Genomic DNA, 16,603 nt, shown 5'->3' with positions numbered 1-16,603 from the left:
CGATACCGATCCACCTATCAGCTACACCGCAATTAACCTCCTAAGCCTTTGGCGACGCAAATTTATGATCTTCTTACATGCCATCATATCACACAGACAGCTACTCATCGCACCGTCGTCTAACCACTGCACATTGTACACGCGTGCTGTAACGAGCTATAAAATGCCATACCTAGCGAAGGACTTCAGTTCATATCCTCGAGTCCAAGAAAATGCAACGCGACACCCTTGAAGTAAAAAAAAAGAAAGAATGAATGAAACGAAAATTTAAGTGAGTGTACTGTTTTGAGAGAGAGGAGACATTATTTTACCACCCAGGTTCCGGGTCCCTCTTTCAAGTCAGTGGCTTGAGGCGGTATGGTGGTTACACACATCGGGCAGCGGTGGCGGTGGCACGTTGCTGCACAAGAGTGCTCAAACAACTGTTTTGAATTTGCAGTTCCTTCGCTGCTGTCCGTCTGCAAGAATTTCCGTATCAAGCGCGATCTGCATTCTGCTGGCTTCGTTGACGCACCGTGTGCGGCTGCCTATCGTGCTGTCATCACGTGAAGATACGCCCCTTCCTTCTGGCTATAAAGCTGCGCAAGTCGTCGAGAGCCTTCACACATCGGGCAGCGGTGGCGGTGGCACGTTGCTGCACAAGAGTGCTCAAACAACTGTTTTGAATTTGCAGTTCCTTCGCTGCTGTCCGTCTGCAAGAATTTCCGTATCAAGCGCGATCTGCATTCTGCTGGCTTCGTTGACGCACCGTGTGCGGCTGCCTATCGTGCTGTCATCACGTGAAGATACGCCCCTTCCTTCTGGCTATAAAGCTGCGCAAGTCGTCGAGAGCCTTCACACATCGGGCAGCGGTGGCGGTGGCACGTTGCTGCACAAGAGTGCTCAAACAACTGTTTTGAATTTGCAGGTCAGTTGTCTTTTCTTAGTGTTGTTAAGCTGCCAGTGCATACTGCCGCCACTGCTGCCACTGCTGCCCATGGTCTAGTGTCTTGCTTGCAATGTCATCTGAAAATTTTGATCCTTGTTCTGCATGCTACGAAGACATTATAGATGGTGAAGAATTTATGACTTGTGCGGATTGCTGTCAAAGGTTTCATATAGGGAAGTGTGCAGGGGTTGGGGAGCGGAGTTTCAAAGCAAAAAATGCTGAATTAAGAAAAGCCCTGAAATGCTTGACATGTCGATCTTCGGCGTCTCGCAGTCATGATAGTAGCAGTAATGCATCTTCTGCTGTCTTATGCAAACAGCTTGCTGAGATTAGTAGGTCTTTGGCAAATCTCACAGCCAAAGTGGATGATCTGACATCTTTGAAGGAAACCGTTTCAAGCATTGAAATGTCTGTACAACATATGTCTGACACGTATGACAAATTGCTCGAAGTATCTAATAGGCATGACAAGGAAATCGAGCTCCTACGTAAGAGAGTTGACGACATTGAGGCAAACCAGGACGAGCAGCAAATTCGAAAACTGCGTCAGGAATTGAACGACCTGAGCCAGTACAGTAGGCGGCAAAACATGGAAATACATGGAATGCCTGTGACAGATGGTGAAGATTTACTGAGCAAAGTAAACAGCCTTGCTGTGAAGCTTGACTTGCCCACACTTGTAGCAAAGGACATTGAAGGGCTACACCGCCTTCCATCTCAACCTGACAAGGTGCCTGTGGTTTTGATCCGTTTTGCCAACCGATCCACAAAAACAGACTGGATTTCAAAGCGCAAAGAATGCGAAGATGACATTCGATTCTTTGATAACCTGACGGCTTCTAGCAGGAATTTACTGTGGCTCGCTAAAATGAAGGCTAAGGAAATGAAGTACGCTTTCGTCTGGTCAAAGGAAGGAAAGATCTACGCTCGAAAGCAACCTGGTGCACGAGCCATCAGGATAGCTTGTGAGGAGGACATTGATAAGATGGTTTAATCACTGTTGCTGCGAGACTGCGCAGTACACCTGCTCAACAATGGCTTATTTTACTGCCGAGTCATTCACCGACTTTCTAAAGGACGGTGCTTACAATCCTCGCAACACACTATCTCTTTACCACTTGAATTGTCAAAGCCTAAAAAATAAATCAGAAGAAGTAGAAGCTGAATTAACTAAACTGAATTTTAATTTTGACCTTATTGCCTTCACTGAAACATGGTTTACCTCAAATGCAGATGTCAATGAGTTTCCTGGTTACAAACCTATTTCAGTATTTCGAGATGGAAAGCGTGGTGGTGGTGTATCTTTATATGTGCAAAATTATTTGTGCTTCGAGGTCTTGTCGGATTATTCACTTGTTTGTACTGATTTTGAAACTGTCTGCATTGCTTTTCATAGAGTTGCTATTATGGTTGTGTATCGCCCCCCTCGAGGAAATTCTGACAATTTTTTTCGCTTCATTGATTGTTTTCTGAAGTTTGCAAACCAAAACAACTGGCGTATCATTGTGCTAGGTGACTTCAATATCAACTTTTTGGAGGACAACGCTCTGAAGATTAATTTAAATGAAATAATGCTGTCTAATGGTTGTGACAACACTATTGAATTGCCTACTCGCATATCCTTGCACTCTGAAACATTAATTGATTTGTGCTTCACTAATTTCCCACCTCATAGTTGCATATCCGGTGTTTTTTCTTCTGGGATTAGTGATCACTTGCCTTTCTTTTCACTTTTTCCTGACACGACCAAATTGAACAAACCCGTTCACGCTCGTAGAGTTATTGATGAAAAGAGCATCTCCAGATTTTGTCACTTGTTGTCTACAATTAACTGGGTAGATGTATATGGTGAAAATGACTCGTCCCGTGCTTATGATATATTTATTCAGAAGCTGCTTGAATGCTATTACGCTGCGTTCCCAACTCAAACTATAAAAAAACATAGAAAGGCTAGAAAAGAATGGATGACAGGAGCACTTTTGAAACAAATTAAAGAAAAGAACAAAATGTTCTCTCGTTTTTTGGAAACGCGTTGCCCGGATGATTTAGTTAAGTTTAAGAAGTTTCGAAATAAATTAAACTCAAATCTAAAGAAAGCTAAATCTTTTTTCTATATTAATAAGTTTTCGTCAATCTTACACAATCCTAAATTACTTTGGCAAGGTATTAACGTTATTATAGGGAACAGGAAGAATTGTCTTCCCTCTGAGCTGAAAGTCAATGGGGTGAATTATGCTGGAGTTTCACTTGCCAATATGCTGAATGAACACTTTTTAGCTGCCGGAGCATACCGACCCTCTGCTAGCTGTCATTCAACTCGGACTGTAGACTCATACTTACCCTCTTGCAGTACTGAATCTATATTTTTGTCCCCTACTTCAGAGGATGAAGTTATTTCTATCATTAATTCTTTTAGGAACACCTGCTCACCTGGAGATGACGAAGTTGCTGCTTTTCCTATAAAATGTGCTGTAAATATTATTGCTGGCCCTCTTACGCATATTTGTAACAGAATGCTACTTTCTGGTGTATTCCCTAGCAAATTAAAAGTCGCACGAGTTACCGTTTTATTCAAAGGAGGCAACAAAAATGACCCAAATAATTACCGTCCTATTTCGGTATTGCCTTTGTTTTCGAAGTTAGCTGAGCGTGTACTCTATAGGCGACTAAACAATTTCTTACAAGCTAAACATCTTATCTGCCCCCAACAGTATGGCTTTCAGGCCGGTAAATCAACAGAATCTGCTCTGTTAGATATTAAGAACTCTATAATTAACAATTTAGAAACTAAGCTTTTTTCAGTTGGAATTTTTCTTGATCTGCGCAAAGCTTTCGATTCTGTGCAACATACAATACTACTCCATAAATTAGAGACTTATGGGATCCGTGGAGTGGCAAATTCACTTTTGGAAAGTTATCTAACTGCACGGATACAGTACACTCAGATTCATGATGTAAAATCCAGTTTTGGTATGATAAAATTCGGTGTTCCTCAGGGTTCAATTTTGGGACCACTTTTATTTACTCTCTATATTAATGACATTGTAAACATTCCATTAACTCCTAATATCATGATGTATGCCGACGATACTAATGTCTTTTTTTCCGGCTCCAGTCTCCAAGTAATTGAACACCAATGTAATGCCTGGCTTGAGGAGTTAGCGGTTTGGCTCTATGTTAATCAACTTCAATTAAACGTAAACAAAACAAAGTTTATGCTCTTCCATCCAAAAAACAAACCATTAGATCATCACATCAAACTATTTTTTAATGACTTTAACATCGAGCAAGTTCATAGTTGCCGGTTCCTTGGTGTGTTTTTTCGTAGCGATTTGGGTTGGACTGATCATATAAACTACATTAGACTAAAAATGGCCAGATCTATTTATGTTATTTATCGTGTTAGACATCTCCTCCCACTACAAGTTAAAAAACAGCTATATTTTGCCCTTGTTCATTCTCACCTGGTGTATTGCAACCTAGTGTGGGGTACATGCAACAAAACGGATTCATACAAATTGCTTTCTCTCCAGAAAAGAGCTCTACGTTTATTAAGTTCAAGTTCATCTGTTGAAACAAATCTTTTCGAAACATTTCATGTGCGCAATTTCTTTCATTCATACAATTTTAGTTTGGCTCTTCATATTTTTTATAAAGTCAAGCATGACTTTAGCTCTTTCTCTAACACTTATAATTCAAGAAACGTTGCGTATGGTCTACGTTCCGTTGCCCTATCTACTGCAAGACCCAGAACAAATTATGGTAAACAAACAACCGATTATCAAATTATAACATTGTGTAATACCTACCAGTCTCTTATTCAGATTGCTTTAGAAAGTTATAGTGTGTCTGTATTCAAGAAAAAACTAACGATTCTTTCCCCCCCCGGTTAAATTTCAGCTAATTCTGTATACTTAGTTGTTTTTTTTTTTTGAGTGTGTGTTTGTGTTCTGCCTTTTTTTTTGAATGTGCATATTATGAAATGTTTTGTTTATTGTTAATTGATATTTATTATTGTCTATCATTAACTATTTTCTATTGTGATCATGTTTGCTCATTGTTTTTTTTATCTTTTGTCCATTCGGCCCCCGTTTCCATGATGTGTGATCGGGGTGTAGGCCTTGTCAGGAGGCAAGCTTGGTCTACCTCCTTTAGCCTCACCTCGAGGGCATATTGTATATAATATGGCCAAATAAACCTACTACTACTACTACTACTACTACTACTACTACTACTACTACTACTACTACTACTACTACTACTACTACTACTACTACTACTACTACTACTACTACTACTACTACTACTACTACTACTACTACTACTACTACTACTACTACTACTACTACTACTACTACTACTACTACTACTACTACTACTACTACTACTACTACTACTACTACTACTACTACTACTACTACTACTACTACTACTACTACTACTACTACTACTACTACTACTACTACTACTACTACTACTACTACTACTACTACTACTACTACTACTACTACTACTACTACTACTACTACTACTACTACTACTACTACTACTACTACTACTACTACTACTACTACTACTACTACTACTACTACTACTACTACTACTACTACTACTACTACTACTACTACTACTACTACTACTACTACTACTACTACTACTACTACTACTACTACTACTACTACTACTACTACTACTACTACTACTACTACTACTACTACTACTACTACTACTACTACTACTACTACTACTACTACTACTACTACTACTACTACTACTACTACTACTACTACTACTACTACTACTACTACTACTACTACTACTACTACTACTACTACTACTACTACTACTACTACTACTACTACTACTACTACTACTACTACTACTACTACTACTACTACTACTACTACTACTACTACTACTACTACTACTACTACTACTACTACTACTACTACTACTACTACTACTACTACTACTACTACTACTACTACTACTACTACTACTACTACTACTACTACTACTACTACTACTACTACTACTACTACTACTACTACTACTACTACTACTACTACTACTACTACTACTACTACTACTACTACTACTACTACTACTACTACTACTACTACTACTACTACTACTACTACTACTACTACTACTACTACTACTACTACTACTACTACTACTACTACTACTACTACTACTACTACTACTACTACTACTACTACTACTACTACTACTACTACTACTACTACTACTACTACTACTACTACTACTACTACTACTACTACTACTACTACTACTACTACTACTACTACTACTACTACTACTACTACTACTACTACTACTACTACTACTACTACTACTACTACTACTACTACTACTACTACTACTACTACTACTACTACTACTACTACTACTACTACTACTACTACTACTACTACTACTACTACTACTACTACTACTACTACTACTACTACTACTACTACTACTACTACTACTACTACTACTACTACTACTACTACTACTACTACTACTACTACTACTACTACTACTACTACTACTACTACTACTACTACTACTACTACTACTACTACTACTACTACTACTACTACTACTACTACTACTACTACTACTACTACTACTACTACTACTACTACTACTACTACTACTACTACTACTACTACTACTACTACTACTACTACTACTACTACTACTACTACTACTACTACTACTACTACTACTACTACTACTACTACTACTACTACTACTACTACTACTACTACTACTACTACTACTACTACTACTACTACTACTACTACTACTACTACTACTACTACTACAAGTCCTGGCTGATGTTCGCAGAGATGATATTTTAACGCTTTTATTGACTGCTATTAAGGCGAAAGTCTTTAATGCCTCATACTGTCGTTAGCAGACGCGGTCGTCAGCCGTGTCGACAGACGCGTCGGCAGATTTGTCCGCCTTTCGGCGTCACTGCTTAAAAAGAAACTGCGCCGAGGGTGGGAATCGAACCAGGGCCTGTGGCATTTGAAGCGGAGGAGACGCTACCACTCTGCCACGAAGGCTCAAGGTTCGAGCATCAATAAAGGCGCATCTAGTGAATGCATGGGTTTCATAAATAAGACAAAAGGAATAAAGTGAAGTAAAGGAAAAATAAAAATAAGGAAATAAGCAAAAATAAAAACAAAATAAAAATAATATATGACAATAAAAATAAAAACAATAAAAACGAAAAAGAGAAAAAACTAAATATGAAAAATACAAAAATAAATAAAAACAAACAGTGGGTCAGGAAACGCTTTCGCCTCGGAGCACTTTAGAGAGCCAAAGTGCCCCTGAATTTTTTCTTGTTATACCGTCGTCCAGACACAACATTTTTTCTTGTTTTTGAAATAAAATCGGCCTGCATGATGCCCTAACCCCACGCACAGCCCTCATAAGAAGTCCTTGGGCTTTTCTTTATCAGCAAAAAGCAATGGTTTCCTTGTAGTCGAGCAGTCAAGACACCCGTCAAGCTGTAACCTCCTCTAAGGCGACAAGAACAGTAGTGCTAGGTTTTCAAGGCCGTTTGGTTTTTAAGGGTGCCGCATGAGGGCTCCACTGTGCAGCTCAAAAGCAGGTCGTGTGGCCCGAATACTTTTGAACAAGACTGTACACATAGACTTTGCTTGTAGGAATTAAACTTCAACCTGAGCTGCAATCCGCGCTTGATTTCTCGTTAGATCTCCACCTTAGCGAGTCCGCCACTGCGTACAAGCGAAAACCTTGAAGGGAACCGCACAGCGCCTCTCTGCCTTGAAGTGAATGTGTGTACGAAGACAGCTTCGGATATGAAACCCCGCAATTCTCGCAGAGGACGGGGGGGATTGAAGACGAATCTTGGAATTAATCCCACTACGAGGTGACGTCAGAGGGGCGTACGCGCGGGCCGTCATTTGTCCGAGGCAGCGTGTTGTTCCCGACAGGGGCGAGCGGCGACAGGCCGTGACACTGCGCGTTGAGAGGCGGCGCCGTGAAAGCAACGACGCGGCCGCGCATCAGCCACCCGGTATAGAGTACCGCATCAGCGTGGATTTAAGCCTCGTGCAATTATGCGTGCACTCCCTGCTCTTTTAACGCGTTAACGTTAGAAGGGCGTGTGGAAGCGAAAATGGCGACCGCCGTCTGTTAGTAGACAGTGGAAAGGCTATCAAGAACTTTTAGATACTACCTCGGATATGGCGTGTGGCACCTTATACCGAACTTAAGTATGGCACCTCGGATATAACGAACTTTCATGTGTTATCCTCGGATATAACGAATTTTTGTAGATACTACCTCCGGCATGACGTATGGAACCCTGGATATACCGAACTTAAGAGTGCCATTTCGGATATAACGAACTTTCGTGTGTTATCCTCGGATATAACGAATTTAACGTGTTGACCTCGGATATAACAAACCTAATGGTACATTCGGCAGGCTGTTTTCGAGCGTTGTAGAGTATTACGAAAAAGGTGGTTGTATTCGGCTGGTCGAAAAAGGGCAATTGACATGTATGCGGCTTGAGTGAACCGCCTCTGATATATCGAACTTTAGTGTGTGAGCCTCGGATGTAATGAACATTTGGCTGCTAAAGCCTTAAACGTTGCACCGATACCGAGAATCGCCTAATCGTTTTCCTTTTTTTTTTAACCGTGGATCGTCTACTAGTCTGTTGTTGTTTTCGTTTTCCAAATGAACATTGAGATCATACTGAAGTTGGCCTGTATCGACAGAGTACCGCATTCTACGACAAAGAGGCTACTTACTTTCACTGAAGACGGATATTTTATTAGCTAGAAAAGTTCGAAAAACGAAATGTAGGTGTTGCCACCATCGGCAATTTTCACAAGCAAACCACAGTGGCGTCGCGATAGTTTTTTTGTGTCACGGATCCGTGAGGCTAGTCTACATCGCTATTCACTTCAAAACGGAGACCACGGAGTTATTTTTTTTGTCACAAGTTTGATTTGGTTTATGGAGTTTAACGTCCCAAAGCGACTCAGGCTATGAGAGACGCCGTAGTGAAGGGCTCCGGAAAGTTCGACCACCCGGGGCTCTTTAACGTGCACTGACATCGCACAGTACACGGGCCTCTAGAATTTCGCCTCCATCGAAATTCGACCGCCGCGGCCGGGATCGAACCCGCGTGTTTCGGGTCAGCAGCCGAGCACCATAACCACTGAGCCACCGCGGCGACTTGTCACAAGTTTGAATCGTGTACCAGGAAATTTTTAAATCCAGATTTCTTAGCAGTAAATGCGTTTTTAGCTGCCGAACAAACATAAGCATAGCCAGTGAGATTCATAAACGTTTTTTTTATTGAGAACAATAATTGGATTACGTTGTTTTCAGTGTTCGGTTAAGGACTCCGTTAATCTATTGCTTGATAAAGCGTTCAGGATACATGTATGCATTCACAATAAATTACCAGGTGACAGATTTTTTTTGGGCTGAACAAATTCAGTAAATATTTCCTGGTGCGATAGTCACCTGCCCTCCAGAATGGCGCCGGTAGGCATACGGGCTCATCTATGCTAATGCGTATTTTGTTCAGCCTTCTTGCAAAAAAAAAAAAGGTGTCATGTAACACTTTTCCTGAGTAAACTAATCTTAAAGGGATCATTTCCATGTCGATTTTGACTTACAGTCGAGATCAAAAACAATGCATACCACGCGAGCTTCGGTTGGATTGCATCGCCGTGCCACGCGATTCCAGGCAGCGCCCTCTATCGGGACAGGGAAGTAGATGACCATTTTTATCTTCAGGCTTGTCAGCCTGCTCATTTGATTTCGCGGTGTCCTTCTTTGGTGAAAACGCAGAAATGTCCCTAAAGGGAAGCGAGCCATGTATGAAAGGAAAACAATAATAATATCTTCTTAAGTTCGGCCGATAAGCACAATACATCTTAGCACGCGAAATCGGCTAGCAATTTGTTATAACTTGTTAAGAAATTTTTACGAAGCTATCTGGGGCAACACATTGTAAGCTGTCCTTAAACACTGCTCTCAATTTCTTTCTCCAAAATGACTAGGCTACTACACAACAAAAGCAAGTTAATGCAATATTTAAATCCACGGGGTGAGTTACGATTGATATGGATTGTGGCGGCAAATTTCAGTTTTTTTCGTTGGTTGAAAGGGAATGACCGTGACAGTGACCTTTCATATCACTGCAGGTGATACTGCAAACAAGAAGAAACATGATGCGGAATCGGGCAACCTTTAAGTAAAAAAAAAAAAAAAAATCTGTCAGAACAGAGTGAAATTAAAGAGGGCGATGAGCCGGCATTATTCCTCTTTGTTTATCATCGTGTTTTTGCTAGTCAGTCATCTGAGCCGATTCTGGTCTTAGTAACAGCACAGCGCAGCAGTAGCAGAGATATGCGCAGTACCCGTACTGCAGATTATCGCGATACCTAGCGCTGTGCAGTGAACGGTTGCGGTGTTACGCGAAAGGAAAGTTGAAGGGCACCGCTACCTGATCCCACAGCCTACAGGTGGCACGCACTTAAACTAGCTTTTGACATCTCCCCCGGAGTTAGCTATGTCCGTAAACACACTTTCGTAACTGCAGGCTCGAAGAAGGGTGGTATCCGAAGCTTGCTGACCAGCGTTTTGACAGGTCCGATACTTCGAGCAAGTTCTACCACAAGTATACGACGAGAAGTACGATATTCCGGCAGTTGCACAGATGCGGACAGATCCTCCTGTCGAAATCTTGGTAAGTGAACTTCCCTTCCTGTCCCTATTCAAGCTTGTGCTTCCAGAATAATGTGCCGCCTCTCTTCTAGAGAGCTTCGTAGTTGGCTTAACTGGCGAAAAGGTTCGCCTGCGACCGGTTTTGCATTCTACCCCTAGCAGTCGTAGCGTAATCGCTTCACGAAAAGATTCGCTTGCGACATATTTTGCATTTTGCTCTTAGTAGTCGTCGCATAATTGCTTGCCGTGATGTAGCCGTTAGGATTAACGGAGTATATGTGACGTGCAGTAGATTGCATTCGACCAAATAACGAGACATCTGCTACGAATCTATGAACACAAACACACCTCGATTCTTCTGTAGTTTGGTGGCCAATAGTTTCCTACGAAAAAAATTCAGGGGGCACTTTGGCTCTCTAAAGTTCTGCAAGGCGAAAGCCCTTCCTGGCGCACTGTTTGGCATTGACTGCGAGACTGTTTGTGCTGTACTAGTGCTTTATTTGACTACACACTTTGACTACACATTACAATTACTCACTTTGACTGCTTCTTTAGCGCGACTCTCTCTCTGCTTTGATGCGTTCGGTTGTATCCATGGCTCTGTTCGCAGTAATAAGGTATGTAATGTGGTCACCCGCGGACGTCTTACGTCCTCTGTCGGAGCGGACGCCAACTATTTTATTAGTTGTCGTCTGCTCCAAAAGAGGGCGTCAGGCATCCGTGGGTTACCTCATTACTTCGAATCCGCGCACTCTGGCGTCATAACCATTTCGACCAACCGAAAAGCGTGACACCTCTGCTGACAACAGTTTGTCGACAACGGTGAGGCATTAAAGGCTTCCGCCTTAAAAAGGGTGGGCTGACTGGGGAGAGAGGGGATTAAATACGCGTCGATACGGTACCTATACCCCGATGCAAGAGGTCGCGCGCGGTGAGGAGCCGCTCTCAAGGCTACGTCGCACAGTCGGGGTAACGCGAGTCACGGAACTGTCCGTCGCGCGCGGTGACGACGCGACTGCGACGTGTACCCGGAAAGTCGCGCCGCCCCGAGTGACCGCGCGGCAACTCTACGCGTTCAACAGCCGTCAACATGCGCTAAACACCAACATGTACACCGCTCATGGAGCTCACGTTTTTCCAGGGCCAGTGCGTGCCACGTCTCAGCCATATTAGGCGTCCAAAATTTTCTTTATCTATACTTTTCCGGAGGCAGTTGCATAAAGGAGGCCCCCCCGGACTTTGGAGCGTCGATAGCGCAAGCGAACGAGCACTATGTGACGTCATAGCATGACGTGAACACATTCTAAGTGTATCATCTTCCACACTGAGAGTGCAAGGTCATTTGAAACGGGTCGTGAAGGCGAAGCTTGAATGCGGTCTAGTACCAATAGCGAGCGATATTAACTGGCGGTGGTTGTAGAGTGGACTGACATTGCCGAATAAAGCGGCGTCAGCGTTCAGGCTTCTCTGCAGTCAACAGCGACGGGCAGAGGCCCCGATAATGACTTCACATACGGCGGCGTTACGTTTCCAGCGAAGAAACGGTTGTTTCAAGGAAGAAAACGAAAGTCATCGAAGGTGAAGCTCAGGAAGCATTGTTTGGCGGCATCGGACGACATGCAACAGCATGCAGGCGAAGGCAGCGGACATCTGAAATTTCAGCGACAATGACGTCACTACGAGTCTCCCTGCATTCTCCAATGCATTGAGGAGAAGCCTGAACATCGCCGCGGTTTTAATCGACGATTACGAGATCAATTTAGTTAGAACCTTCCTAGATTCGAATGACCTCGAATTCTCAAAAACCCATTTCAGCTTCCCTTTAACTAATTTCTGATAATTAACTTTTTAACTATCATAGCTAGGCAACTGATTGCAAATAGATATTTGTAGTCGGTCGTTAGTGATAGCCATATCAGCTTTTAGCATTTCGAAAACGCGATTGTTCTCGGCGCCGTGGCTCGACAAAATTTGGCTACATCGTGTCAATATACATATCCTTTCGAAACGCATGTAGGTATAAAGCAACCTTTCCAGTGCACGTAACTATAGTGAAAAAAAAGCCAAATTTTGTCGAGCCACAGCGCCAAAAGTAATTGCCTTTTCGAACTAAGTGCGTGGCCGAACGAAGTGCGAAATTTGATTTCCGCTTCTTGACAAATAATCTTATAATCAGCAATAACAAAAAATAAGAGGTGCACTTAAGTTCCACCTTGAAGTCGTGCTACTTTCTTTCTTACTTCGCGGCAATATTTATTTTATTTCTGCAGGTATCTGAGAGGCTTTAGACAGACATCGGCTATTACAGGACTGTTAGTGAAGTGGTGCTTTGGCTGGTTTTCTCCCTTGACATGCCTTACCAACAGGCCCACCATTCTGCCCTGCTCCAGTCATCCCTATCCTGCGTTAGACGCGGCCCTCAGTTTGTTTATTTATCTCCCCACGGGACAATCACATACCCAGCTACGTTTCCCTTCCCTTTGCATTTTGTTATCATATATAACTAACCAAGCACCTGTCATCTGCTCCGCCCATTGCGTTTCTTATCCAAGTCTATTTCTAATCTCGCTAGCCACTGCCACCATCATCAACACCGGCATCCAGATTACTTTCATCATCCTTATCACCACCATCAGCCGAACTGCACCCAGCGCAGGACAGAGGCATCTCATGCTCACCTCCATTAACCCTGCCCTACGTCAGCTGAGGTCACCTTGTCCGAACAAGTTTTCGAACATCTTCCGCCCACCTGACTTTCCGCCTCCCCCTGGAATCCACTCCGTTGCCCTTAACGATCATCCGTTACCTTCCATTACGTCCACTGATCGACAGAGACCTTCTTCAGTAATCTTTCGGTATTCCCGGTGATCTTTAGCCGCCTTTGGCACAAAATTTCCTAGTCCTCCGTCTGCGCCCGAATCTGACCCCGCCCCTTCCTATACGTTCCCCTTCGCCTGGAATCCACTCCATTACCCTAACAGGACACTGGTTGTCTCTACCCTGCTTTATACGTACCCATTACAAGTCGATGTAACTGAGTACGTGTAATTCAGTCAAGCTAACCATGTCCCGCCTTCGTAGGGGCACCCGTCTTCGCGGCAGATTCGCCCCTCTCGCGGCCGATGACTTGCGGCGGAGGAAGAAAAAGGCGGCGGCGTCCGCGCTATAATCGTCGCGGCGCGCCCTAACGGTGCCGCTGGCGTCATTATTATGCAACGCGCGTCGTCAACTCTCGGCTGGGCGTGTTCGGCGCGCTGACCTCCGCCGCCAGCGCCATCGCGGGGACAGGCCGCTTGGCGTGACCTCCGGCCAGCTTTTCCTTCCCCTACGAAGCGCGAGCCGGCGTCGAGAGCGAGCTGATTTCGCACCCTCAGCTGCTGGCGCCGGAGGAAGGCGGGGGAATTCCTTACGGGCCACTAGTTCACGTGTCTGCCACCAGATGCCGCGGCTAACTTCAAAAACTTGAGTCGTTCAGGAACTCTGCACAAAAGTGACTGGCAAAAGAAAATGCTGCATAAGCAGACGGTGGAGCTCTCTATGACGGCTAAATCCAAGATTAAAAGGGATAACTTTTTTTGACGATTCCAAAGGGAGTGGTTTACTTTTCGAGGCCAGGGCTGGGTGCTTGAGGACGAGGTGTTAGCAACAAAAATGCGACACCACGGATGGCGTTTGCTGCTGCATGCAAGAAAGGGAAACGATAGAACACATCCTTATCCTGTGTAAGACCCCCAACCGTCAGTGCGCGATGCCGCTTCAGGAATCAGCGAATCACTAGGGTTTCAGAATAGCCAGGACATGCTCAGTTTCCGGAAAGTAGAAACAAGTAAGAGACAACAAGAGGTTTGGTGGAGAAATGTCGAGAGAAGTTTAGAAATTGGAAGAAAATTGGCAGTTAATTCGAAGATACTGAGGATGCCAGGAATTAATGGCTAGATGACACGTGTCACCACCCCAATACAAAGGGGAGGCTAATCAATGTATCTAATTGACTTAATGCCTCTACGAAGTCTCGAATTCCTTGCGAGGCGTCCGCGACAAAAGCGATGGTGTTCAATCAGATCCAGTGCCAACCATCGCATTCCATTTCAAGCTAAAATATGGGTATGATATGGTGGGGAGGGGTGGGGGGGAATGTGCTTCACCGCCATGGAGGTATTTCAAAGCACTTACTTTCCTTAAGGACCTAATTTTAGCGTTTTTGCCACAATCGCGTACATGTAGCGAGAAAATTTTCCCCCGTATTTGGCGAGAAAAATGTCTTGGCGTAACATGTTATGTAACTTGTTCTTGCCTTCAGTAAGCATTTGATAGAAATGAACGCTGCGAGGCGAAATTCGCGCTTACTCAAAAACAATTGTCTGGCAGCGTGCCAGTTCCGCCAAGCAGATAACATGCGCCCTTCCAGCTCGCGATGCCCTTCAGTGAGTCATTTCCCGTGAGTGGGCTTCATCATGGTTGGCCTAATTAAGTCAAACTTTACGTCCACTTTACTTTGTTCTTGCTCTAATGCCTGATGTACAGTCTTTGTCAAAAGTATACAGCCCAAGGTTTCTGCTTCTGAGCCCTGCATCTCGGCTCCCCTTGCATACTTGGGAACCTAATCTCACGAAAGTGGGAGGAACTCATGTCTTCAACCCTCCCAAGCTTAGGAATGTAAAATATGCTAAAAAGCCCCGCTGCACGGCTCTGAAGCAAACCTCTTTTATAGCGTGTTTTTGACAAAGAGTGTGCGTGCTCAGCGTACCACTGCGTGAAACTGTGGAAGAGGGGAACGGGCCTGCCTGCTTCGCGAACGATAAAGTCCACGAAAATATCGTTAATTGTGGCTTTCGTCCACTGTTTAGTAAATACCCCAAGGTGGAGTAGTTTTGTAATAAGGGAGTAATTGCTCATTAGCATCTACTCAAGTGAGCCATACGACCACAAAGGAAGCCGTGCACCTTTCATAGAAACTTCATAGTGGAATAAAAATTCCTCATGGTCCGGGGTTCGAACCCGGGACCACCACCTGTCCGGTGTAGTCGCTCTACCAAATGAGCTAACCAACTGAGTCCTGGTTAGGAGACGGTTTGTCGAGAGCGAATTGAAAAGCAACTCCAAGTGGGAACGGTGTTGGTCCAAAGTTAAGGGGACTCCCCCATGGTGGAGTAGATTTGTGATGAGGAAGTAATTACTCATAAGCATCCACTGAAGCGTAACCATGCGCCTACAAAGGAAAGCTATACAAATTTCTAAAAAAATTCATAGTTGAAAAATTGCAGTTGGAGGAGACTCCGGACCAGGGTGATTTTTCTTCAACTACTATGTTTCTAACATAGGTGTATAACTAACTTCCAATTGTAGCCGTATGGCTGCGCTTGGGTGGATGCTATCAAAAGATTACTACCGTATTGCTAACTATGGCTTTGTTCTTGAAACGAGGAAAAGGAGAATGTTAGGATCAGCCCTGTTTATGTCGCATCCATAAACGTAAGTGCGACAGAGGTCGCATGGGCCTATTTTCGCATTGAAAACGGTGCTGACAAGCTGCCCATACATACGAAGACGGCTATAAGAACGGAACAGCAGAGAGGATAGACCACACCTTTGCGTCGCTGCTTCCCGACTTTTCATGGCCCTTGCAGCCATCACAGTGCGGTTCAAGAAGGTAGAATTGCTCAAAAGAAGCGATATTTGGCTCCCATCACACGGAAACCTTGTTTGCAAATGCCGTTGACTATCAAAGTTATCGGTTTTGCGCCGTGGCCTATTATACCACATTCACGCCCCACTCGGTCACAATTTCGGTTTCAGTTACAGCTCTGTGGTTGTTCAAACCTCACAGCCTTGCGGACGGGAAGGCGGATGGGGCGTAATCAGAGAAAAGCAAAGCTGGGATCAGAGCGAAAATAATAACAAGAAAAAAAGAGGCTGAGGGAGGAGCTCTGTTGT

General features: G+C 43.8%; 2 protein-coding genes across 2 annotated transcripts in view; both read right to left on the bottom strand.

The window, feature by feature from the left end:
* LOC149358067 (uncharacterized) overlaps window positions 1–16,603 on the bottom strand; it is a 95,568-nt gene that overhangs the window by 14,719 nt on the left and 64,246 nt on the right. The gene's annotated exons all lie outside the window — the stretch shown is intronic.
* Window positions 1,923–6,499, bottom strand: LOC149358068 (uncharacterized; the record flags this gene model as incomplete). Its single annotated transcript, XM_089575398.1, has 3 exons — window positions 1,923–1,939; window positions 5,131–5,685; window positions 5,905–6,499. Coding segments are annotated over 3 exons (1,167 nt in total), but the record flags the coding sequence as incomplete, so codon positions are not given.

This window comes from Amblyomma mixtum, chromosome 3 (genome assembly GCF_055824585.1).
Source record: "Amblyomma mixtum isolate Tamu chromosome 3, ASM5582458v1, whole genome shotgun sequence".
Classification (NCBI taxonomy): Eukaryota; Metazoa; Arthropoda; class Arachnida; order Ixodida; family Ixodidae; genus Amblyomma; species Amblyomma mixtum.
The sequence above is the reverse complement of the archived record's forward strand: the minus strand, read 5'-3'. Positions and strand labels throughout refer to the sequence as shown.